A 27651-nucleotide genomic window follows, 5' to 3' on the forward strand; every position below is an offset into this window, starting at 1 on the left:
AGTCCCTTGAAGGAGAACATGATCATCTTCACACTTGTCCAAACAGAACAACAGTCCCACAGCAGGACAGCAGTTGTCTGCCTAGCCAGGGATACTGATGGCAGCACTGAATGATTGCTCAAAAAACTGCTGGATTCCTTGGGACAAAAACAGGCAAGCTTCACCCTGCAGCCTTAAGGTTAAAAATGGGAGGTGATGAGCTTTATAGGCTTCCTGCCCAGGGTTTCTTCCTTCTCTCAAAACTGACTGCCCCAAACTTGGTTAGATTCTGGTTCTCTCTTGAACTGTCTCTCTTGCAATGATTTTTAGCTGTGCAGGGAATATTGCAGCAGGTTGGTTCAGGATAGGACTTTCAAATAGGTCTAGAAGAAAGAGATTTGCATCATCTCTGGCTGGGGCCTAAAATAAACCTAGGCTTCCTTGCTTTGAAGCGAAGAAATTGCAGGATTTGCATCTTATTACAACAGAGGCATGGAACTCTTGTTTGGACATAAGACAGGGTAATGACAGAAAATACTACATGCTTCTATTTTTCATGTTTGCCAATACTTAACATCAGCACTATGGCTCACACTTGTGTTTGTAGAGTGGATAAATTAGCTTCAGTACTGAAGGGCTTTACTGAAAATTGGTTCTGATTTGTCAAAGTAGTGCAAATCATTAAGCAACATTTTATTTTGAAGATCAAATGTATATAAAGATAGGACCCTAACTTTTGTTAAGTACTTACAGAAATGGTAGCCAAATTTTTTAGTAGATATTTGTACTGAGATGCTGTTTGTGAGAAAACAGGAAAAACCATTTTATTTTAAAAAAGCTTAAAAAAACTCCCTGAAACAATATTCTTATCAAAACATGCACAGGAGACACGATCGATTCTCCTAAAAGCAACAGCTAAACCGTGTTTGCTTTGAACATCAAACCTTGCCAGTTAAGGCTCTTGCACTCAAAGGAATGCTGTATTCTATTCCCAGAGCCATTCAACAGGAATTTTAAGAAATTAGCTCTAATTTTTGTCATTCTGGCTGTCTGTCCTGTGAAAAACATAACTGGCTGACTACTACAGGTAGCAAAAGATGTGCGATAGAAATGGTTGTAGGATTTGGTTGTAGGATTTTGCTCCAGGGCTTTCATGTCCAATGTGTGGCAACTATGAAAAACAAATATTGCAGCGAGCAAGGCCTTTCCAAGTCTATGATCCACATCACAGTCTGAATGAAAAGAATATGCCTCACAGCTACAAAAATGGGGGGGGGGGGGGGAGAGGGAGTTAAGGTGTATATTACTGTTTGAATGAAATTGAAGTTCCTGTCCTTAAAAGGGAAGGCTAGAATGAAGACAATTTCAATTAGCCAGCTTCCTTGGGGGGCAGCATGCCTTTGCATTCCTGTTTTCTATTTGACTATTGCTTGATTTTTTTTTGGGGGGGGGAGGAGTTGTCTTCTTGGCTTCAAGCTTGACACACTAAACAAAGACTGTAAACCCAGGGGACATTTCTCACCAGTTAAACCAATTTTTATCACAATGCTTGAACCACGTTAACAATGGTCCTTTGGATTATTTGCAGAATACATGGCACTGCTTAGCAAAAGAATTGAATAAGATGGTGTGGTGATCTAAGCTAGAAAGTTGAAGCAGCTCTAGAATCATGAGGTCATAAACTGACAGGGTCAGCTCAGGTCATCATCACCAGGCATAGATCAATGCAGCTGGCAAAGGATAAAGGTCTTTTGAAGCAAGCTGGGGAGATCTACTTTGCATGATTATTAAAGTAGTGATTGGGGTCATGACTATGGTTTTTTTCTAATGGTATGTAGATTCATTTCCAAAGTGATGCTTGCAGCTAACTCTGTGATGTTTGTCTTTGCTGCCTCATAGATAGGTGTACATATATTTTAATGGCCTTTGAAAAATACTGAGTGCCCACATGGACAAAAAAGAAATTAAAAGAAAGAAGCATTAAGACAAACATTAGCTCAAACATCCCCTTTTGCCTCTCACAGAATTCTGGCACGGGCTCCCTCTACCTATATGCAGCAGCAAACCCTCAGAGTCTGTACTCATAAAAATCCACTCTGATCAGCTATGCTATAAGCTCTGCATTGCCTTTCATGTAAGTCTGAGCACAGTATTGTCAAGCTGTCCAACTCCCTGTTTGCCAAGAGTGGAAGCTCCTCAGACATCCCACCGTTGGTACCCTCCACAGCACCCTCCACAGAATATTTCACATTCTGATACAGCCCCTTCAAAGCAGACACAAACACTTGGTGATAACTATGCTTCTGTTTCCAGAAAAGCAAACAGCTATTAATAGAGATTCTTCAGGCATCTTAAGAATGCAAGACATCCTCACTAGCATCTCACCAACCAGAAATACGGGCAAAGATTTAACCAGAGAACGTACAGCACAACAGCGGTGCATGCACCTGCATGCAAGAAGCAAGAGAATTCAACTAGCAAGCCCTGACTGATCAAAACCATTTATGCAATGCTGTTCTTCTCTTGCACAACTATGCTCTCAGTTTTAATTACACAATCTGGTATTTTTACTATCTGTCCTTCAGCAGATTACATGGTTCAGTACAGATGGCTATTTTGAGGGGTTGGATTTTGAGGCCTTTGCTTTCTGGGTTTAATTCTAACCAGAATTCAAAATAAGGACCTTTTTAAAGCAAATCCCAAAACAACTGGAACACATCTCCCTCTAAAGGCACGGCTTGGAAACATCATCTCACCCTTGTTTGTAGCTGTGTGCACAACTCCTCAAAGTGCCCCACTGAGGTGAAACATTTCAAACTATGTTACTATGGGGCAATGACTTTAGATCGGAGCAGGGTAGATTTAGATTAGACGTTAGGAAGTTCTTTGATGTGAGGGTGGGGAGACACTGAAACAGGTTGTCCAGGGAAGTTGTGGATGCCACAGCCCTGAAGGTGTTTAAGACCAAGGTGGGTGAGGCTTTCAGCAACCTGGTCTAGTGGGAGGTGTCCCTGCCCAGAGCAGGGAGGTTGGCACTAGATGATCTTTAAGGCCTCTTCCAACTCAAACCATTCTATGATTCCATGCACAAAGTAAACTAATTGCTCCAGAGGTGAAGGGCAGTAACGATAATTTTTGCAACTACACTGCTGATTGTGCTTCTCCATTTCTGCTGTAGCCAGTTAAATTTATCAGTGCCCAACACATTCACTTACCACTGTTGGTGAGCTATAAACAATGTTTTACAAAAGAGCATCTGAAGTGAAAAGCCAAAAAAGAAATTAATAACACACAGGTTTTGCCTTCCCAAATATGTCCAAGAAACATAGGTGATGGGAATATGTGTTCTTCTGAGACACTGCGTAAAATTTTAAGGTTTGATTTGTCATTTGAGAAGGCAAAACCTGTGTGTTATTAATTTCTTTATCAGATGGGCTGATGCAGTATTTTGATTCAATCAACAACTTCAAAGGAAAGGTTTTGGATAAAAAGGTCCACAACATTCCTTTCCTTTTATTATGAGCAGGCAGAGAATGGGTCACTCAGCCCTCTAATTTCATTTTTGCAAAGGAAGAGATTCAGGATCACTGCACAGGAAGTGGGAATGAATAGTAAGCACAAAGTGTGCAAGCTTGGTCTCTCTACAGCACAATTGATCAATTTCTAATAGGGGTGATTTGCAGCAAATGAAATTCAGTTCACACTGCCAGTCAGTCATGGTCTCTATCAATACTCAGCTTTTCTCCCCTGTAATTTAAGTGATTTCTATCCTGAGATTTGTTTAATATGAAAACCACAGCAAGTAACACTTCTAAGATTCTTTAAAGATAACCTCTGACTCTGATTAGGAGAAGAATAGTACCAAAGGCAAAAACATGAGCTCTGGAGGAGCAAGTCATGGCAGAGAAAAGACAAAACTCTCTGACTAAATACCACCTGAGCTTAACGGACCAGTTAATGCCATCAAAAACTGCCTCAGATTTTAAGAACTACACAGCACCCAAGCACCTTCTCCAATTTGCTGGGATAATAGCAGAGGCAGAGGAAATAAATTAAAGCTCTGACACAATAACTATAACATTTAAATTTTAGAGGTGAATTCAATTAACTCGTGTGGGAGAGTTCGGTGTTCTGTCTTACCGCAACTGAACAAGCAAGGAAGTGTGAACAGCTACTGCATTTTAAGCGCTAGGATGCCTTGCTAGACATTAGTTCTCTGCCAGTAATGTAAAATACATGGAAAATTCAATAAAATGGCAGAAGAAAATCTGATGTGAAAGATGAAACCACAGCTAATATTAAAGAAAAGCCATGAACAGCACAGCTACGTTAGAGCTCCTTCACTTTTTTTGACGTCTCAATCTTTCTTGTTATCACAACCTTATGTTTTACACTCTTTGGCATGAGAGAATAGCTTTTGATCACTTACAACTCTAGTTCTAGTCAAAATAGGTTTGATTCAATGAAGCCAAGTTTGAAATTGCAGGGCATGAGATTTAACTTACTTAAATTAGTTAGCTCTCAAATATCCTCCTCAGGGTGAACTGAGGATGGATCAGTTTCCTGATTTTTTTGGTAGCAGTTTTTCAAATGCAAAGATAAAAGAAAGGATCGATTGATTTCATTCTAGTTGGAATCCTAAAGGCTAATTACAGTTAAAGCAGACAGGAAACAAGGCCTGGTAAGATAGAAATCTGATCAGTTCAAAGTCTTAAGGCATAGCACACACCAGGAATTCGATTTTTACGCTTTTTTTGGGGGGTGGGGTAGAGTGTATAGTTTATAGGTAATAAAAATTACATCAGCTTCATAAATTCTTATGGTGTCAGTAGGGGGTTGGACTGGATGACCTCTGGAGGTCCCTTCCAACCATTCTATGATTTAAATATATTGAGGGGGAAGAGAGTGGAAAGTATGCGAGGTGAGCTGTAATAAAATCTACAGGGAAAGTAAAATGCAAGAAAAAAACCAAAAAAAACCAACCAAACCAAACCACAGAGAAAAGCAGTAGAAGAGACAGACCTGAGTTTCTTCTCCTTGATGATTCCGCTTCTTCTGTGATCACATCGTGTAATGTACAGACATAGACAAAGGAGATGGGCGTGAGAGGATGTATTCAGAAGGTTAAAACTGACACTGAGGGAAAGGGCCAAAAATTGTTTGAGAGAGAAGTCTTCAGAGCAGTTAGTAAATGGGGAAAGAAGTAACACAGACACCAGAAGGAAAGAAAGCTGAAGAAGAAGTGGTCAAACTACTGTTATTGAAAAAGAATAGTAAAGACAGGATTAGTATAGGAGCTGAGGAAATAACAAAAGTTATAACTGACAGCAAAGTCAATCCATGCAATGAAGCTGAAGAAAAAGCTGGATAGTAAAAGATATGTTAACTACCATAGACACTTTTGTTCATGACTGTTCAGCTTTTTGGAATGTTACCTACTTAAACACAAGTATTACTTTTCTCTTTCAAGTGCTGAGTATTCAGTTGAATGCCACCAATGAGAAGTCCGTCATTAGACTTTTCCAGTCACTGAATTGCTGTCATTTATGCTGAACCAAGCTTCACATATGCAAAATGGAAAACAGACTTGTTTTTTTAATTGTTGTTGGTTTTTTTTTCCCCCCCAAAAAAAGGATATACACAAGCTCAACAATTTCAGAATCCACATAACACACTCTGGAAAGGACTGCCTTCTTATAGCACTCTGCCAAAGGCAGATTATCAAGCTCAAAATACAGAAGGTGAGAAAAGAGAACACACCGCTAGTAACTCTCATGGTCAATTCAGCAGATACATGTTCAGAAGGAAATGTTACTCTCCTCTCCCACAAGTGTAAGTGGCTGCAAATGCATGCAAGCAAAATGCCAAAGCGACTCTTGGGTTACTTACTTTCTTAATTCACATTCAAAACCACACTGCCACTTCAGACATGGAGAACATCTGAGGGACAGTGTCACTCTCTGTACTGAAAGCCTACTTGCAGCAAAAGAAATGGGAGGAATTCATCTTGAAAAGCAATGACAGTGACAAAGAATTGTGAGGCTACCATCAGCAGCAGAACAAAACTCAGTACCATGCTTTTGTAACAATATATACCTGAGGCCTGATCTAACTTCAGCCTACGGTTTGTTAATGAGTCATAAAACACTGCTTGTAATTAATTAACACTGCAGGTGTTAGATTAATAATCTAGCTGTTAAGTTCATACACCACAAAAACGTGCTACAATTTTACCCATGTTTTACAGTCAGTATCAAGATGCAACTGAAAAAGGCAAAATTAGAATAAGCAACACAAGTCAATAAAATTAAATGAAAGAGAACACTAGATTCCATCTGATAACCACTGGGATCTACACTTAATCTTATTCTCTAGCTGGCAGGTTGTCATTTTCATCTGCTATCAAAACGCCAAGACTGGCTCAAATCTGTGCTGCAAACACAAGCAGTTTTTAAGGTACATTTAGAATGCATTTGTAGGCAATTCCATTTGCTTGCAGAAGCAACATGTGGCAGTGCTACGTGTCACTATGTCATATGCAAGCATAGGAGCTGGAAGTCTTAACAAAGAATTCCATTCATTCACAGGGTCAAGTAATGACACATAAATATTTTTTGCCTGGGCAAGCACAATGAATCCATGGGGTGAAGTACAAATAATCAAGTAGAAAGATGCACTCCTCCCTCATGTATTACAGCTTGCATTAATATAGTGCAGCTATAATTGCTACAAGTGTTCAATAAATCATTATTACCCACCACTGACTCCCAGTTAAAGCACTTACTATTTTCTGCAAATGCTTCCTATTACGGATCCCTAGCCCTGAAGCAAGCATTCCTGCGACGTCAAAAGCAGCTGTGAGAAAGTAGCTATCATGACACTTCACTTCTTATTTTCAATATCCATAACAGTGCACAGCTTTGGGACAGAAACTGCATTGGGAGAAATCCTTCTCAATAAGCTTTCAAAGGATGTTTGGAATCACACATTCCCAGATTAAGAGTATGCTGGGTGTGGTAAGGCAAGGCATTCCAGAAGTGCCAGTGGGACTCAGCATGGCCATGGCTGAATACCATGGAAGCTCCCTTTGAAGATTTCAGACCCAAATGAGCAGTGTTTGGCTGCACATTAGTCACATGGACCAATAATGTTTTTAAACTGCATTTTTACATCTCCTTATTTGTTATGGAAAAAACCCAAACATCTACAATTCTGTACACAACGTGAGAAACAAAAATCATTTTTAATTATAATTATTTTTTTTTTCAGTTTGGAGTTTTTAATGATCAAATGTATCAGAAGAATAACATTCACAGAAGCCAGAGAGGAAAAGATAACAGGTAGCTTCTGACTGTTCAGCTGGTATCTCATCTCTTGAGATAAAAGGCTTGTAATATTCTTATATTCATTGTTGCAAATATGAACCAAATAGCAGAGGTTTTGTCATGGTAAGGCAACAACTACCTCTAATTAATGATGTTAAGAAGGAAGTATTCATAGGCTGATTAACTTAGACACAATAGCACTTAAGTACTCCTGATTAAGAAACCGTGCTGTAAATCCCAAGCAACAGTTCAAAAGTTCTCTGACCCTGTGGCTTGTAATTGATTGAAACTGATCTTGGTTAATGGAAATACCTTAAAATCTGAGAATAAAACAATGGAATGAAATCCTACTACATTTACATCATGACAATAGGCAGCCTTCGTTTGCGTAGTTAGTGCTTTGATGTAGAGCTAGCATGGATTGGGCTCAATTGTTTATTGTCTTATACACAATTGAGCCTCTGTGAACGAACTTACCAGGTAAATGACAAGCAGGTGCTGTAATGCAAGTTTGAAGAAAACAAGTGCCATCTATTTGATCATGCTGTGATACGGAATTTTCATTGTAAGGAATGCCACTGATTTAAAGAGAATCTTTCACAAACTCAGTGTTCAAAAGGCCATGCACATCTGAAATCCCAACAGCAGCACAGGACAGAGAGATGGAAGTTGATTACTCTGTTTTTCCCTCAAGGCTTTTCTTAATTTCAGTTTTCTCCTTCTTAAAAACTTGACACCTTCCAGTGCACATGAGGCCTCAGAAATTGCTGTGACTTCTGGATTTGGAAAGCCACAGCTCTGGGCACTTCGCAAAATAAGATATGCAACAGCTCAATCAAGGAGGTGTAACCTTAAAACACGGAGGAGACTTTCAGACAGAATGTTCCATGCAGTCTGTACACTCCATAAATATATGTCATTAGTCTGGATGTGATTAGAGCTGAACGACATAACGCAGCTAGCTCTCAGGGAAGGTCCTCTGACACCATTCAGACTCTGCACTGCTAAGCATGCAGACAGAAGAGTCGATAGCAGAATAGCTAACAGGAGAAGTATTTGTTAAAACAAGACTTAGAGCAAAAGGCTATTTGACTACATTCAGGTGTGAATAAAATCAATTTACCTAACCTTCCAGTTATCCTTCCTACAGATACAGATCCTGTTCCCCATGTCATGAAGTAATCCCCCATGAGTTAAAGGTGAGTTCTTTATCTCAAACTGTCAATCCATGCACACAAAATCACAACAGTATACTGCAGAGATGCTGACACCTTTCTCAAATATACAAGCAGACAACTAACTAGGATAGAGAAAATGCAGGGAAGACAAAAGTATTTAGGTTTGGCATTACATAATATATGCTCTATAAAATATAGTCTTAGGTAAAGACAGTAAGATGGAACACATGAGTTATTCCCACCCAAAGATAAGGATAGTAGAGCAGAAGGTAGAAAGTTATATACAAGAAGAAATCTTAAATACTCTTCTAATAACTCTATAAATCAAACAAAAATATGAAGACTGTATTACTTTTCCATAAGTCTCAAGATATAAACTAAATGAGGAATGCACAGAGAGACCTTTTAAGTTGTTGGTTTTTTCCCCTGAATAAGTTTGCCTTATAATTTTATAAGAAAAAAATAAATTAGTAACATTTCAAACTCTTAATGCAGCACATTGGATTCAAAATATCATAAATCCTGAAGATAGAATAAATCTTATTAATAACTTCTGTCATCAAACATCAATACTACTTCAGAAAAGATACTTACAACAAAGTTACAAATACATTGCAAATAAATCAGACCTCTCCACAGTCTAAATTCTCTTCTCATCCTAGTGATACCAAGAACTTTCACCACCTACAGAACCAGATTGTCCAGTAGGTGAGATAGTTAAGACTGCAGGAATGGTTTCCAAAACACAAAATGCAATGAAAACAAGAAAAAAGCAGGGGTAGTTTGTCAGGCATCTCCAGGCCACCTCAGCATTTGTGATCCACAGTAAGTTACAATTTTACCCTGAACTTGGCTAGGACACTGAAGTGCAATATTGGCCTGCATCGGTGTCCTGCTCACACTGGGACTGCAGCTCCCATTCACAGAGGCTCATTTTCTCTCTTGTAATGTAGTACAGACTGTGCATACTCTCTTTCAAAGTGGTACAAGAAAAACACAAACGTAAATTTCAAAATAAGCAAATATGTGATTTGTTTATACCCAATGCTCACGATGTCATTTACATGCAGTATGAGTGTGCTCCCCTTTATCTCTCTGTGTCCAAGCATTACTTGGTCTTTTCCAGCCTCCTTCATTCCCTACCTCTACCTGTGTCTCCCTTTTTATAATTTCCAATGTATTATACTTTCAATTTTGACCACAAACAACCACCACTTGGTTTTGAATTAATTTTGACTCCTGTTTTACTGCATCAACTGATTCCATGGCGACAGATAAACTACAAAATCTATCTATATATATGTATAAAGACTTGCCATTGGTAAGCACATATTACCTTTGTATTTTCTCACGTGTTCAACCTGCCATTGGTTTGAGTCCCACAAAACTTTAGCAGCATATTAAAGAAATACATCAGCCCTCACAAAAACACAAACACAATTTTACTCAAGTTTGTGTCTGTCCTAGACTTTGACATTTGCAGCTGTGGCCTTCCAAACCAGTTCTGCGGATTTCCTGCAGCACTGGAGTTCAGTGGTACGGTTCCAGAGCAAACAAATAAGGCATTGTTTGAACACACAACACATTTCCAAAGTGACAACTTTTCTCATTCCCATACCTGTTTGATTTCTGTTCTTCTACATGTTTGGGTTTTTTTCTTACAAGGTTTCATTCATGCTCCAAAATCTACAATGCCCCAAGAGCAGATATCTAACGTAATATCACACCCACTCCCAAAAACTGGGGAAGCTGGCTCTAAACAATTATTGCTAATAATGATGAATGTGCCATCTGCCTAGGCCTGAGTTCTTAGCCACCTCAGCTGGGAGACAGAGATAATATCCTTACCTAGCTAACACATAAAGGAAAAATTTGGGCAGAGGCATCTGCAGAACTCATGTTAGAAAAGCAGCAGCAAAGACCTGCAGACACTGTCTTTTGAATCTGTCATGCAATACTTCAAACATTTAGCTGGAAAAGAAGATGCATTACATTCTCTTCATGACTCTAATGAGCAAGACTTGTTTTAACCTGTAATTTCCTCTGCTGCATTAAAAAGCCAGGGATCAGGCAACGCAACTGCAGGTCTGGTCTTTCACAGCTACGCTTCCTAATCCCTAGGCCACAAAGTCAATTCACATTCTGCTCCTCTTCTTCAGTTCTGACTCTCACACTTTCAGCTGTACAATAGCTGAGTTTCAACAAAGAAGCTGGAAGTGATCAGCATGTAGATGAGCCTAAAACTAAGAATACAGCATTAATATAACAGGTGGCTCAGCTGGCCAACCTTGCAGTCTTTAACCTGCATGATGTGGAAAAGTGCTGTTATTACAGGAAGTGAACCAACTAATACGCCCAAAAGAGAGAGACTTGTAGCCCAAAAATCAACTTAAGGACTCTCAAAACCAAAAAAATCCCATAGATGTGGATCAGCCTTTAAATATAGGACAAGACCTAAAGTTTAAATATGGGGCTTTTTTTCCCGTTTCCCTCCCTTTTTCATATACTTCCTCCTGTCTCTTTTCATTTCCTTCTCATTTTCTTTTGCTTTTTCTTCTCTAGTTCTTACAGCATGCTCATCACCACAATATTGCAGTCTCTTTTGCAAGTGCATAACTTGATTAGAACATTTTTATTGGCTCATTCAGAGAGAATAATACTATCATCAATGCAATTATCACCATGGTTATTACTAGGCTTGCTTTTTATTGCTATGCATTTGTAGGAAGGAAGATAAGTGTCAAAAGATGCACTTTGTGTTTGGGGTTGAAGAAAGTTCAGGACAGTTTGGAGTTTCAGAAGAAATCCATTCATGTACAGGACAGAAGAAAGAAGAATTCACTTAGATTTTACAACTCCAGGCAATCTGCAGCTTGGATTTAAAAAAAATAAAATCATATCAAAACATTATTTCTGCCATTTGTGATGGTACAAGTAGGTTTCAAATGCAAGTTTTCCAGTGACCCATGCAGCAGATACCTTGGTTTGGTCAACTAAGTAAGGATCAGCATAACTCATACTTGGATTCCCTGAGGCTTGCACTCAGAGATAGATGACACCAAATTGCAAAACTAAAAAGTGCAAGCTGAGTCTAAGAATGTGCCAGACCGCTGTGGCTTACTGCATATGCATTCTAACACGATTGCTTCCAAAAGCACATCTATTTCAGCTATTCTAGAAGAGAACTATGTCATCTAAATGGTAGCTACATACTAAAAACTTCACAGCAAAGTGAAAATCAAATCAAATCAAAAAGGTCCAAAGGTACACCAAGCACACACGCAGTACAAAAGCATGAAATGCAGTCTTGTAGTCTCATGCTTTCATCTGGTTTTCCAAACCCTGACAAACCTGGCTCAGAATGGGGTTTCTTTTTCGGCAATGGTTTGTCATCAGTTATTGCACCATTCAACTTTTTCTGCTGGTCCTCCCATGTAACTTCTAGCACAAATCAAAAAACAAATCAGAAATGTCATGTAACTTACGTTTACAAAGCACCTAATGTCACCTGGGACAGCTCGACCTAAACAAACGGACTGGCATTAACGTGGCAAAGATTTAGATTAGATCTTTAACCTACAGGTCTTTAGTGGAGAGAATTAGTAAACAAGCATCTAACAGAATATACTCTTTAAAAGTTAATATCTATGTGCTTAGTCAAATATCCTGCTCTCTTTGATATTTAACAACTGGAATCAGTCACAAAAAAATCTCTTATCATACCAATGCTTCCTACCAAAAGCAAAGCATTCCTAAGCTTGCAAAATTTTCAGGAGCTAAGTGTCTCAAAAATATTTAACTCACTTGGGAGCACTCCAGAAGTGCTTCCATAATAACATTTGAATTGACTAGCACGACAAGATAAAGATCAAGATAAAAAACAAAACAAACCCAAAACCAACAACAACAAACTCTTTGAATAAGTATTTTTGCCATGCGTTACCCTTAAAAAAGCAAAGCAAACCCACCCCAAATCTTTCATGGAAGCAAGACAGGCTGCTTTTCAATATTTGTAATAAAAGTGGCAGTATGAGCACGTAAACACTTTCAGAAAGGCTCCAGTGAGCACCTTCTACAGCTTTAGTTATTCTCATGGTGTCTCTGCATTAAATTCAAATGGCTGCTTAATTTTATCAGCAGTTAAGTACAACTCTTAGATTGAATATATGCAGATTGGAGGTACTCCAGATCAGGTGAATAGCTTCATTGACTTCTAGAACACAGCACGAGTTTGGCTAGTAACTGTTACTATTACAGCTATGAAATAAAAATATATATCCATTATACTTCCTCCCACATTTAACCTTCTCTTTGCCATTTTCTAATTCCATTCCCATCTCCGTGCTTTACAAAGCTAAGAAAATTAGTTGTTAAATGAAAGCTGTCTATTTGGGAACTAGGAAGCAACTCTGATGAGCAGACAAAATGCTAAATGTTAGGGCTGGCCATATTCCCTCTGGTTAGATAAATATGCATTTATAGTCTCTAAAATATTTTTCCCCCTGTATTCCAAGGCAAAGAGCTACCCCTGTTGTTTGAACCAAAGCTAACTTTCTTCAGATTTTAAATATTTGGAAAGAAACACCATGTCCTAATTCATCATTCACCTCTACCATGCATTCTGTTTTCTGTTGTCCTAATCAGCTTTGAGTTACAGATAAAGAAAGCTGTAAATCATTATTTGTACTGAAAGACCTCACATCGATTATGATGCACCTTCATTTGCTATCTGATGCACCTTTGGAGCTAGAGGGATTTGAAGAAGTGCACTGATCCAGATTTTTCGCCCCCCCAAAAAGCAGAGTCTTTAGATGTAGTTATTTCATCAGATGCAGTTGTTGAACCTGCCCCCTGGGCACTGCTCTCCACAGTGGATTATGTGGCCAGGTTCTCCCAGCCAGATGTCAGGATGAGGCATGGTTGTCTGCCGTTTCCTCCTGGGAGTGATCCTCACTTGTGCTGCCTGGGACGGGTGGGTGCACCGAGTGTGTAATACAGTCTCAGCACTTCCTATATTTTCATTCAGAATATTCAACATCAAAGGCATTCAAGCACAGAAACAATGTATTGTACGAACAGTTGCATGTTTCCAGCTTTTGTGAATTTTCAAACGTGCCAACGTAGCAACAGAAATGTTGCAGTTGAAGAGGAGTGATGCAGCAAACTGCAGCGTACAACATGATGCAGCAAAACACCAGATGCTAATGGTGAGCACTTTCCTTATGCAAATACTATGCCCCTCTCTTTTCCCTGCACTACAGACAGTAATAACCATTGCCACAATTACCCTCTGCTGGAAACATTTTAATATATTTTCTCTTTTACATTAATGTCTTTTTATTTATTTATTAACTCCACTCAGCTTTTATACTCTTGTCAGCACCTCAGATTTCAGAGGACTAATTTTTATCAGTGCCTTTCTAGTTTTAGACTTTTAATTAGGTTATCATGAAGTCTTGACTTTTTCATTAGGACATACTTAATTTAGTCATCTCTTCCTGCAAATGAAAAAAAAATCCTCAGAACTGCCTTCTATTTTTTGATTTTATAGATGAATCCTCAGAAAGCAATTATGCTTTTAATGCATAGTGACAACTACTGTAAAATTGAGTCAGGAGTGGATTGGGCTAGTGCTTCCTAATCCCAAAGCAACACAATACAGAGCCATTAGAACTGCGGGATAAACTGTGGTGTTTTGAGCCAGGCACTCAAGACATTTAACACATGCATTAAGAAAATAATTAAGAATTATAATAATTAAGAATGATGAGGATAATGCAAACCACAAACAAACAAATTAAAAAATCCCCAGACAAATAACAATCAGTCTCGAGAGTTCAGATGGAGAGAAACATTCTTGGCTGTTAAATCTCTACTAGGGGAAAACAAATGGCTTCAAGACCTGATACACAAATTGTCCCAGACATACTACATTGTATCTGGAAGGAATCCAGCACCACCTTACACCACTGGCGTGCTGCTAATGGCATTAAAGCCAGCTCCAGGTGACATAAATCAGCAGTGTAAGCCTTATGCCAGACTGCTGATGTTCCTGCATCAGAGATATCTTCAGATGCCTCAATAAAAGAGCACTGATGTTCCCTTATCCTACTGTAACAGGAACCAGACCTGTCCAGCATTTGAAGACAAATAATGACCAACAAAGTCTTTTTCTGATGAATTCAGAGACAGGTCTGCTGTCTTCCCAGGTAACATTCTACAGCAAGCTTGAGGACACCACATTTTAGCTGCTTCTTTTGACCCAGGAACACCTGATCTACATTTTTTTTTCCTCCATACACTTGAAGAATATTTGAATGATTCTATACATGACAGCTGAAGGCATTCATCTGAGATGTTTCCTCCAAACAGGAAAATGACTTTACCCTAAATGCTGGTAAATTGTGGATAGGATAATGGCAGGCACAGCATCTCTCCTTTGTGTGCTGTATGAGCCAGGCAAACAGCATGCACACATACACACACACCTCCCTCCGCTGCCTTCACCTGCGAGTGGTGTGTAGGCTTGTGCCAAAGCAACCAACAAATGCTGGGATATGTTAATAACATTTTAAAATAAATTGTTGTTCAAAAATCACTCCAGGTCACAGGCAAGTACTCAGAGTATCACTTGGTAAACTCACAGCCTACTTTTAGCTGAAATGTCAAAGTAGCATTTTGCCGCTTTTATAAATACAACAGCGCTGTGAAACACGCAGAAAGATCAAACGCTCTTAAAAGCGCCAGCTAAGTCAGTTAATGGTACATTCAATATCTGCATATTACTATTTAGTAAAGCATAATTAACTATCACAAAGTAAACACATACATTTTTAGGCCAGAATCAAAGCTTTTTGCCTGGCACTGTTCAGGAGAGAGGGAGGATCTGTTTGTTTTGTATCTTATATTTTTCTCTCTAAATATGGCAGGTTTGCTCCCTCTTCTGGTTATATGCCTGAAACGTGTTAGAAACAAATGCAATACAGCTGGCCTGCTAGCCTGTTACCAATAGGACTTGCTCTGCTATCTCAGAACAGCTCTACTGAGTCATCTGTTTGGATAAGTAGGGCAGGTTTATGTTGGCAGGACTGATTTAAGGTGAGAGAAAGGGTGCAGAGAGGCTGTGTAGGAGACAAAAACAACATGTAAAAACACCACAGAAAGATTCTATTGATGTTTCTGTGGGCTCCCGAGGCACAGGTAGTAGGAAAATGGGGATCCAGCATCTTGGATAAGCACACTTGCTCTGCCCTTATTCCTTTCCCCTAACATCCATGCCCAGAGACTCCAGGATTTTCAGTCAGGCCCAAAATGACTCTCTTCATACTTCTATGAAAGGTAATCACAAAGGAAGTCAAAATGTCTCCAAAGTCTAATGATTAATGCTAAATAAGGCAAATTACGAGTAATGGCCAACATAAATGTGGAGCAAAATGCAAGCTTCTACTCTGCACCCCTCTCCCACAGGCTCTGCTCAGTTTGCACTCCCACTCCCTGGCTGTCAGCACACGCTCTCTGTGCACTCCAGGAAATGTGAACAGCCTACAAATTCACCCTGCAGAATGCAGGATGTAAGGTTTAGCTTGGAACAGGCTTTCTTTTGCCAGGTTATTTATTCTTTAGTGGAAAAGGTGCAACCTTACAGCAAGTATTCAAATAGTTTCTAAGTAGAAAGGTAATTTATTATTATATGACTATCTCTCTCTCTCTCTTCCACACACAAATAACCTCTGCAAGCAATCACAGATATTCCACCCTGTTGAAGTGCAGTTAACATTGAGGTTTATGACACAAGTCTAAAACATTACAAAATCATTCAGTCTGAAAAATGCCTCTGAAGGTAAGCCAGTAGCTTTAAGCACTAATACCAACCAATAAAGAAAGACCAATAAATGGCTTATGGAAAGACAGAAAAATAAAAGATTGGATTCTTCTTCACAAAGCTGTAGGTTCTTCACAATAGCAGTTGCTACTAATTAACACATAAGGTTTTTTATTGTTCAAAATTGCATGCAAATTCTACATGCACCTTTACGTGCCAATTGCTGTGCACAGCAGAGCAGCTCTGCTGTTCTTCTGCATTACTTATCAAATGTTATCTGTGAGAAGCAGACAAAATCAGATTTTAATGTAGGAGTCACAGAAATGGTACTTTACATTATGATGTATCTTTGAAAGAGGCCACCTCTCATTTTGTATAAATAAGTCACATTTGATGCTAGTTATGGACTGGTTAGTAGTTAAGACTTTTCCCCATCTGACATGTTTACCTGGTAGATTTAGAGCTAAATTCATAAAATAGTCACCTACAGCATGAGGAATTTCAGTTGAATGTAGGTTCTTCAGCCTGGAGCATTTGCAATGGACTCTTTACTTTCACTCTTTTATGTTGCTCTGTTGTGGTTCTATTTTATTCCACTATTTTCCCAGTATGTAGATTTCAGCTGTGCTGTTGTCTACGACCACCCCGGCCTCAACATGTCTATACCTTACTTAAAACTTATTTTGCTTCACCTAGAATTGAATCAAAATTCATTACTCTAGGTAGTCTTAGCATAAGAATATGTTAAGTGTTCTCACAGCACATATGAAATACATTTTCAGTATCATGTTTCATGAAAAATTCAGAAGCTGCTGTGGTCTCTTGGAGAAGGCTGGAGTAGGTGGGCCAGGGGGATATAGAAAGCACACAAGAGATGCACAGCTGTCATTTCAGTAGTTCAGGCAAAGTGTAGGCCACGTTCCCAGGAATCACAAATTGTCTTAAATGGAAGAAGGTGCTCAGGTCAGTCAGCAGGATGAGAGCTCCCTCTGGCATGGCAGCCACATGCTTGCTTTTCAAAAAAAGCAGATGTACACACTGCTTCTGCAAGCCAGTCAAGCAGGTCCCTCTGTCAGCACACTTCTTTGTCTGGGGTCCCTTCACTCTGCCTGCTTTGCACTTCAGTCACCTAAACTCTTTAGATTGTGTCTAAACTGTGCAGCCAGTCTGGGATACAGCATACTTTCAATTCCAGCTCCTCAGGCATCCAGACTGCTCAAAAAAGCGGTGGGGCTCCTATGCATGCAGAAACCAGAATGCATAGAAAGGGGAGGACTCAGTGACTTGGGTCTTGTCTTGGTATAGACTCTGTTTAGAGACAGCCTCCAGACACTTTGCAGCTTAGGAGATGAGAGCTGGAGTGCATTCCCAATTCCCATAAAATAAAGCTGTTGTGTAATTATGAAAAACACTCTAACAGCCAGGGGAATTCATAACCTGAAGGGCTTAAAATTTTGCTTTGGTAACTATACCATCTTTTATGCATCCTAGATTAAGACAATAAAGGACAGAATTACCCTGGGCCCTTTCTCGCAGACTCAGATGATCAAAAGGTGTCATACAAAAGTGCATGAAAGAGAAATGCAAAAGGCCTGAGGAAAAATTGGCAATAAATATTTGAAGTAAAATTTTGGGCACAGACCATCCTCTCAGAGTAGAGGAGCTCTGCAGAAGAAACTTCTAAAACATGAAATGGGCATCCTAGAAAAACCAATCAATATATGAAAACAAACTGTCTTAAATACAGCCTGGTAGTCTTCAGTTTACTGTGCAAATAATACATTTATATACAAAATATTTGCTTTGTTGAAGGAATTGATGATAAACTGAGAACTAAACCAGCTTTAGTCTGAGTCAGTCACTGGTGATTGGTTTGTCTACCTCAAGTAAGTAGCAAAAACCTCCAGCTTTCCCAGGATTGGAATCTGAATCTTAAAGGTATAGGACATTGAACTCTCTGGTAACTACTATGTATTAGGGCTATAGGAGCAGACTTCCAGCATTCAAATTCACTCAGGACTGTGGTGGCACAGCCACTAGAGTAAGGGAGGTGACCCCATGCATTTATTCTGCAGGGCTGCTGACAGGGTAGCCTTTGCAAAGGGATCTCATTCAGTCTGTCTATACCAAATAATAAGTGGCATATTAAAAAAATGTGTGGTTTCCCCTGCAACACAATGAACCAGCACAGCAAAAACTGAATCCCTGCTCTACTGATCCCTTCATTTCCTCTGCTAAATTACTCTAGGGAATAGAAAGCCTGTAACAGTGTAACAGGGGCTAATCCCCATGTGGGCTCCTGGTAGAGATGGATATGTAAATAACCAAATTTTAATAAAGCCAAGGCACTATCTTGCTGCTGTTTCATTCACTAGCAGAAGATATTGATGAGGCAAAGCCTAAATGTAACATGGCTTTAGAAGCACATGGAAAAATAAGAGATTTCTTCAAAATGACCATAGCAATTCAGAAGCACGAGCTCAAATAAACCTTCAAAGTAAACTGTGTCTGTTCAGGGCAACATGCCTGGTCCATTTTTAGGTAAGAAATCTAAATCCACATGATAACATTTCAGTGGTTTATATTAAATTTCTACAACATGTGAAATAGAAAGGAATGTTGAGCATGAAAAAGTAGACAATAGAGATGCTTGCTAATAACATAAGCCAGTACATCCTCACTAAAATGGTCCAGCCCTCCTGGTACTAGCAAAAATATACCAAACTTGTAAAATACACAATAAAGTGATGTATAAATATACAGACCTGGTAAAAAGTGGAAGACAATGCAGATAACAGACAAGGACATGTCTAACAGTCATGGTTTGGCACTAGACTTAGTAAAGGTAGGTAATGGTTGGACTTGATCTTAGAAGTCCTTTCAAACTGAAACTCTTCAATAGAAGATTCCATTCTAAGAATATTGCTGATGTCTGCAAACTGCACTTTCTGTCTTAGGGCAAGGCACGCTGAGAATTCCTGACTGAGCAAAAGTACAGAGACTGCCCCTCTAGTTCCAGACAGGCAACACAGTCACGTATCTAGGTGCTGTAAACTGCACCTTCAGTAATACAGTTAACTATAGGGGAAAAAAACAATCTGGAGCTTTTGAATCCAAAACAAGACTTTAAAACCACAGTTGGAAATAATTATTGTAAGTGCAAGAAATAGAGCAACACATTAAAGCTGGGCACACACAAAGCTACTGATTTTGAACTAGCAGAACTAAGCACCACAGACACATGCAGCAAGAGGTAAGTGAAATTTCTCAAGCACTCACAATTCACTAGCAATATCAACTTGCCTTTTCGCCCATTAACTGGTGGGGTTTGGTGTTTTTCCTCATAATCTTTACAACATTAAAAACAGACAATGATGATTAGCAGTTAGAACAGCTACTGTGATGAAACAACGAGACTACACAACACACAGGCTAGGTTAGGGCAACTCCATGCACTACGTTTGTTATCACAAGACACACAGTGAACAACACACCAGTAAACACAACAGCAAACAAGACACACAGAGACAGGACTGTAACACAGGCAACACAAATGGAGGCTGTAGTGTAATGAAAAATGGGAAGGCAATGATCTTAAAGGAAGCTTTTGACACTTAAGTGAAAACTACAATCAGAAAAGTACAAGTAATCCTGCTTTCCAGCTCCCAAATGCTGAAATGCCTCTAGCATCAAGATTGCTGAGTGAGCAACGATCACTATCACAGGAATTACCCCTGCTCTTAAATAGCAATAAGAGTAGGGTCAAGCACATGGGATTCCAAACAAACTCTGATTCAAGCCTTACCCCTTTAAGCAGGGATGGCATTTTGGGCATACTTTTGTCTAGCTAGCAATTTCTCCTGCCAGCCAGTACCAGCTGTGTTTCTTGTTCAGCCTGCCATTTTTTTTGGGCCACCCTTCTGTAGCATTTAATTCTCTTCACATAACTGCAGTAATGCTGTCAGTGCATTATTCTTCTCTGGGCTTCATTCTGTAGACCGTGAGGTATGTGCTGCACTGCTTACCTTTAGGCAGCTAAGTTTAGCATTGGTCTAGCCTCAAACATTTGTAACCAGAAATGCTTATCTGGGCTACACTTCCACATCCACCACTGTTAAGTATTGTCTCAGACACTTATCAACAGGGAAAACAGAGTGCCCTATTGGCAGGGCACATAAATGCACATTTATGCACTTATGATTCTTCCTTTGAGAAAGAAACAAGAGCAGAAAAAATGATGCCTGAAAAAAGATCTCTGCGTGTCTCTGAACTTGTACAGTGTGTGTGTTCCCTGAAATTAGAAAGCAAAGTTGTATCTTTCAATCACAGGGTGTTTGAGTTGACAAAATATTTGCATCTCTTTGATTTGATCATCATCACATCAGCTTCCTTTCTCTACCAGCTGAACTGTCTCCCAAGCAGGATGAGGGACACAACACAAAGTAGTCCAAGTATTTCCATGTCATGCACTTTCCTACTACTTTTATTGAGCATCAACAGTCTGCCTACATGAACTAGAAGAAAAGCAAGTGTCATGATGTCATAATGTTTACTTCAATCAATGCAAAGTACAGAGCATCACACCTAAGGGGTGTCCACCCCGATCTGCTAAGACTTAGTGACAGATTCACTTCATAAAGGATAAACAAAATTAATTAAAAATGCCTTTTTGTGTGTGTAGGTTGAACTATCAGAAGCATTCACAAACTGGTAAAAAAAACCTATGCTACATCCATTTGCCTTGTTCAGACACAAAGTGATATCATTACTCTGTGGGCTTTGATTTTTAATGTATTTCCAAGCTGGTTGGTAAAGCTTCCCTACATGCTCAGGGGAAAACATTTCTAAAGGAGACAGGCACTTGTGGTCAGACAGACCTGCCTTAACCTCTGACTGCTGAACTCCAGTATGCTTGCTTTCTTCATCTCCTGCTGCATTTGCATAAGCAAGACACAACGGGGTGGGGGTGGAACAAGACAAAAACATGCACACTTGGTTACAAGCTGCTCAAATAAAAGGTAAATATCAAACAAAAGACACTCACAGTAACATACAAACCCTCAGTCTGTGGCATAAATTATTTTGTCAATTCATTTAAGATTAAATAAATCCTTGTGTTATTTGTCATTAATATCTCAGGTTTGCTCCAGTGAGATTCCTCTGAAAGTAATGACAGTCACATGCAGCCCTGAATACCCCTTGTTGTCAACTTCTTGCAGCAAGCAGACAATATGTACTAAAGCAGAGAAGGCAGGTGTATAGAAGTAGATAATTACCTTACAAGCATCTTCTGCTTTATTTTGCTTTAATTTATCAAGAAATAAAAGTCCAAGCCTCTCTCCTCAAAAAGCACAGCTAAAATTATCATCCCCTGGTGCAGGGGAGCTGAATGTAGTTGTAGAGCCCTTATAACATGTTGCCACTGGGTGATGAATGAAGGCATAAACCCTGCTGCCATACAGCCAGATTCCAGAAATGCAGAGAGCAGAGGATCTCAGAAGTCTTCTCTGAAGTCCTTTATTATGCCATTACAGAGTCCCTAGCATTACAGTCTTAGAGTGCTCTTAACAGCAGAAGTCCCCAAAGCCCTTAACAGACAAAGCAGACAAAGATGTCCTGAGCATATCCCTAGCAGCATCCTTACACCGGAGCCTTAGCCAGAAGTAGCTCACCAACAGAAGCAGAATTCCCAAGCATGTCCCTAGCAGCATCCCTACACCTGAGCCCTGGCCAAATCCCCAGGCAAACTCCCTAGAGAAGCCCTATCCCCCCAATCTACCTTATAGCTCAGAGTGGCTGTTTTTTATACTCTTTGATATCAATTCCTTAACCAGTAAAACCCAACCATATAGATAAGCTAAAAATGTTTTCCCAATAAGAGGTGCCAGCACATCAAGGAGGTGGCTTCTGCAGCATGTTCCAATCCAAGGGTGCCAGCATGAGGATGTTGTTCTTGGCATCCAGGGATTGTTGTTTTGCTCTAGGCAGCCTGCTAAGGAATTGGTCAGCACTCTGCATGCATCCAGCTACTCACAGCTGGGTTTCTGAAAAACACACTTCTCTGGCTGCTTCAGAAATCTGAAACAAATTATTCTGGGGAAACCTGGAGCAAAAACCTGCAACCACATAATACAGCTTATTGAACTAAATCCCCCCCCAGTCAATGTCTTTTAATTTTGATGCTAATCTGGAAAGCAGTTCCCTGGAGTTGTTGATGCCTTCCCTTCCAGTTCTAGTCACACAGGCATAAGCACACCATACCCCACACAATACCGAGTGCTTTATCGGGGTGGGGGGGAAAAATCCCTCTTCAACTGCATATTACTCCATCATTTCTACTGAAGTCCATGCATTTCTTCTACTTTTTAAGCAATGTTATGCTGTTTCAACCCTGTAGCAAACACAGAACATCCAAATCTGACTAAACAAGACTAGCGCAGGAGCTACAGAGAACTGATGCTTTTCTCTTATACGAAACTAAGATGACTTCCAATTCCTTTTTCTCTATAATGGATCTTTTACTCCTTAAGGAAAAGGACTAGAAAATCCTAAAGGATAGGAAAAGCTTCAAAGCAGAACTGTATTGCTGTTAGAATAGAAGGGTTTGATTCATGACAGAAAATTACAAACAATTCCTTGAATGCTGTATCTCTGTATGACGTTTTCAACCTTTACCACCCTTATGCATGTAAAATTCACCATGAAATGTGTCTACTTACTGTATCTGGAGTCACTGATGATATTTTGACTGTGTATTAAAACTCTAATACCCGTGGATTTGGCAAGTCTGTATCACCCAGATTATTAACAAGACTACTTTAGACAGAGGTACAGGAAAATACTACTCAGTCTTCCAGTACAAACAAGTAGAATTTCTCAAATCCCAACAGTACTTACCAGAGCAAAGAATTCTAGCTCTCTTATAAAAAATAATTATTTTATTGTATTTATTCTATTTTCCTCTCTGGAGCCTAAGATGTAAATAAGACTGATACCCTCACTAATTGAACGCAGGAGAAAGAGGCAGCGCTTCACAACTGCTGCCCTAGAGAGCTCACAGTCTAAATAGATGTACTAAGCAAAGAAGAGGGGAGAGTGGTGAAACACACAAGCATATGCAGCAATGCCAGCAAACATCACGTGCTCAGATGTGCTGATTTCCTGGCATATCTACACCGTATTTGATATAGGCATTTCACAACACACAAGACGACAGAGAAATGAATATTCTAAGGGGGATGATCTGAGAAAAGGGTTCTCTTTTCATGAAGCTTTGCTTCCAGAATGGAAATAAACACTGCAAACACTCAATTAAAAAGTCTGATGAGACAGATACATTAATACTACATATAGAACCTCAGTGGTATAACAAAGGACTGCAATTGATATCTTGTGGCTTGCTATTAAGCAAATGAAATGGTTTTAATGGTGTACAGTAACAGGGGATTTGATTTTAAGCAGAAGTATTTTAACTTTTTAAAAGACTATCATAACTGAATTGAATTTTACTCCTGTGTTGTTTGAAAATCACCCAGTAATTCAGCAGCTGTGTAACATTATAACATACCTGCCTGAATGACTAACATCAAATGTGCCAAATAACCTCAAATGTTTACATTTCAGTATGTGCCTGAATTGCTGATCCTGGCAAGATACATGTGTATGGAGGCTAACTGAAGTACTCTCATTTGTTCAGTGTAAAGCCTTGGTCTTCATAAACCAGGACATGTCTAGGTACTTTTCTGATGATGATGATGATCATTGTGGTTAGACAGTATTACTTCATGTCTTTTGTGTGTGTGGAGAATTCTGCATCATTTATCAGCCACAGGTCTGAATATTAAAAAGACTAAATCCTTGTGACAATACTTCTGACTAGGAGCAATCGAGTAACATCAATTGCAGTTGGGTTTCTTTTTCCCTCTACAGCCCCTGAAAAAGGCTTTCAGGTGAAAAACAAACCCTCCTTTATGTACAGACCTTCATAAGATTCTATCTCCTTGTCTCCATTGTCTAGGGAAAGTAACAAAAACAAAACAAACAAACAAACAAAAGGGAACCAAAGCACAGGGGTTAAAAACAACAGAAGCTTTATAAAAGATATAATATACAACTTACAAAGGATTAAAAAAAAAGGAAAGGATTGTATATGGCCATTTAGACTCATTTTGCAGAGCACATCTATCAGATGTGGAAGGGAGAGAATGTATTTGGTATTAAAAATGTATTTCTGTATCTCTGTCTCTAAACATTTTGGAAAATGTCTTCATTGAGCAGTACTTTTAGAAGACATTAAAGATCAGCACAATTACAGTACCAGCAAAACAGGAATCATTAAATAACTTGCTGACCTTTCTTATTTGCAGGATTATTACTTCTCTTCTTGCTCTCCCTGTTTCGAGGTGCAGAGGTGTTATATGACACACTCCACGTGAGCCCACAAGTGATCAGCTATGCTCCTGACTCCCCATAAAGCCAGGTTTCATCACTAAACAGCACACAAAAATCATTTCCTGTGCCTGTTGAAGTCAGTGCCAGAGCATCTATTGCGTTTAAAAGGAACAGGATTGCGCTAATAGTTAGTCCATCTTGGCTCATGTACACTGCACTCTTGCTGATTGTTGTACGGCTGATGATTTGCTTCAACCAAGAGTCTAATAGATTCTAAAACATAATAGAAGAAGATACAGCACAAAATACACTGCTGTTAAATCCTAATTCTGCACACAAGAACTGAAGAGATTTCAACTGCAATACCAAAAGAAAAAATAAGAAATGTAATCTACCTTCATGAGCAGTTTTGCCAGGTCAGTAAGGAGAAAAACATACACTTACTTCTCTCCAGTGTGCCCTTGGGTGGGAGCTGTGGTAACTGCCTGCCCCTTCGCCCTACTACTGGAGTGCTTGATGGACTTGTCTGAACAGAGCCGGTTCGAGGATGTGACCTATGAGACACATATTAAAACAAATCACAGCCATTAAATGACAAATTCATTCTTAAACACCATTGAGAACTGATAACATGCCTGAGCAGGCTTTAGATCATTTGGAACCCTTGCAGTCCCACAATGAAACTAACTCTTTTCAGAAAGAGGCTGGTTATAAAGAGAAATCTCTCTGTGAATCAGAAAAGGAAGCCAAAGGGAGGCTGAACATCTGTAAGATGCTGGTTTGCACAGTCAAGCCAGAAATTGCATTGTGTGTATATTCATGTGCATATGGATATAATACCCACATACACAGAAAATTACTCACAAGTCAAAGTCAATGATCTTTACTCAGCTGGTATTTGATTAAATTACCATTAAGTGGCAAAGAGATGACAGAGATTTGTCTAAACAAAGCAATAAACTGAGAAAAGACACTGGTATTTGGCTCTACCTTGCACTGGGGATCTCAGAACTTTCAGAAAATGAAAGAATGTATTCTGCAGCTCTAAAATAAGGAGAGGCTTTATTCAACATCAGCTACACCAAAATCATTTTCTTGTTTATTTAAGCTAAGAGTAATGCACAGAAATCTTCCAAATGTCAATCAGTAAAGTATAGCACTCAAACAGGAACAGTACAGACTATGGCACAGTAAAATGTTGTCAGAGAAAATGGTGGTTAAAATGGTAATTAATAGACAAAGTTAGTACAGTCCATTTCAAGAAACTTATATATATATATTTCTTTTTTCATATATATATAAATAGTTTCAGTTGATGTTGTTATGATGGTTGCTCCATAAGCGATGTCTGATGAACACAAACAATTTCTCATACTGCAGGAGAAGAATATGATAATTATGAGTTGCTTTATGTGGGAAACCACCCAAGATTCCTGATAAATGAGAAATCACAAACAAATGTACTGAAACACCGTCAGCAAACAGTTTGCAAAGGCAACCACACTATTATATCCAGAGCAGAATATAAATAGTGTGTTGGTGCTGAAAGGGTTAGTATCTGTTGCTACTAGTGATCGGCTAAGGATGAGGCGATACCAATTAGCTACTAGGAAAATAAAATGGTGAGCTGGTGGGGCAGAAGGGGATTAGTCTGATTGATTTGTCTGTTTCACCTCGGTAAGGCAGGTGAAGGAGGGGCAGATCTTCCAGTCATTAATGAAGGCATCGACCTGATGAGGTTTGAGTCAGGACGCTCTGTGGATCGGGAGCGGGAGTTGGTCCGCTCTAGCATAGGACGTTGCTCTGTTGATCTGGATCTTTGATATGGCTGTCTATCTGCTGCTTCACAATTCCTGTAATGTTAGTCAGAAAGCAGCTCAGTTGACCTTTAGCTTTTCTATTAATTATAAAATATGCTGCATGACACTGGTTTGGAGCAAAATATGTTGTTATGTTCGGCTTGGAAGCAGGGGGCATTATTCTGAGTTTGTTCCTTAATAACATACATTTTTTTATATACATGTATGATTTGGCTTGCTCCATACTCTTGATAAATGGGCTGAAATGTTTCCAATGTCTCAGTAATGACTACCCATGCAATAGTCTGTTTCCTGACAATTTCTGGGTAAAAAAAAAAATGTTGTTATTTTGTTAATTAATACATCAAACTTGGCAGAACAGAATAGATGACATAATGTTAAGTCTCAGTAAAGCTAAGAACTCATTGAATTGTGTGTCTCGATTGAGCATTTTTACTCACATGACTAGATTTTTCCCAGACTGCATTGTCTTTAGAGGTAGCACTCCTATTCCAGATGCTATAATTACTATGTTGCAGTGTTAACTATTATTAGACTCGGGATATGTGTCAAAATATAGGCTAGGCTATAGTGATGGCTTCATGTATGGTGCTTGGAATGCAGTCAGATGAAAATCTACATCCTTAGTACTTGCAGAGGTTCCACCAGCTAGATAAAGTTTGGTCTCTAATAAGAAAGGAACTCTTCTAGCCCAAAGCCTAAAGAACTGTGCCAAAACAGCAATGGAAAAGGCTACCATTAGAGTTGCAATGGAGAGAATTTAGACTGAGCAGAAGAGAATTTGCTGATCAAGCATTCTGCTCTTTTACTATCTTAGGCAATTAATTATGCCGTTGCTTCCAGAAAGTAATCAAGTGTCACCTTTTTTTCACAGTGTAATTGGTCTGTTTGCAAGGAGTGATACTTGCTATCCCTGTCCTAAAACACATTAAATCAAAGAAACTTTAAAAGTAAAATCCATCCCCTGGTGGTATTACTTATTATGATGGGAACACTCATTAAACTGACACTCCTCCAGCTCTCCTTGAGTAACTGAACAGCTGTAGAATACAAATGGGGAACGTGTAGGCTTCAGGACTTTTCCTTGAGCTAAGTCATGCATTTTACAATGGAATCAGTTAATACAAAGAGTGACT

The 27651-nt window shown here is 39.2% G+C and overlaps 1 protein-coding gene across 50 annotated transcripts in view; it reads right to left on the reverse strand.

Annotated features, from left to right (window-relative positions):
* RIMS2 (regulating synaptic membrane exocytosis 2) overlaps positions 1 to 27651 on the reverse strand; it is a 379504-nt gene that overhangs the window by 84396 nt on the left and 267457 nt on the right. For 31 of the 50 annotated variants that reach the window (XM_054167301.1, XM_054167288.1, XM_054167286.1 and 28 more), the window contains 4 exons: positions 26369 to 26548; positions 25140 to 25249; positions 24285 to 24317; positions 5002 to 5034 (listed from right to left, as the gene is read on the reverse strand). In XM_054167301.1, the coding sequence (XP_054023276.1) occupies positions 5002 to 5034; positions 24285 to 24317; positions 25140 to 25249; positions 26369 to 26548 (356 nt within the window). Of the gene's footprint in view, positions 1 to 5001; positions 5035 to 11833; positions 11924 to 19607; positions 19653 to 21181; positions 21236 to 24284; positions 24318 to 25139; positions 25250 to 26368; positions 26549 to 27651 lie in introns of all 50 variants that reach the window. The other 19 variants (XM_054167290.1, XM_054167289.1, XM_054167304.1 and 16 more) reach the window with 5 other exon arrangements.

Source organism: Dryobates pubescens, chromosome 14 (genome assembly GCF_014839835.1).
Source record: "Dryobates pubescens isolate bDryPub1 chromosome 14, bDryPub1.pri, whole genome shotgun sequence".
Classification (NCBI taxonomy): domain Eukaryota; kingdom Metazoa; phylum Chordata; class Aves; order Piciformes; family Picidae; genus Dryobates; species Dryobates pubescens.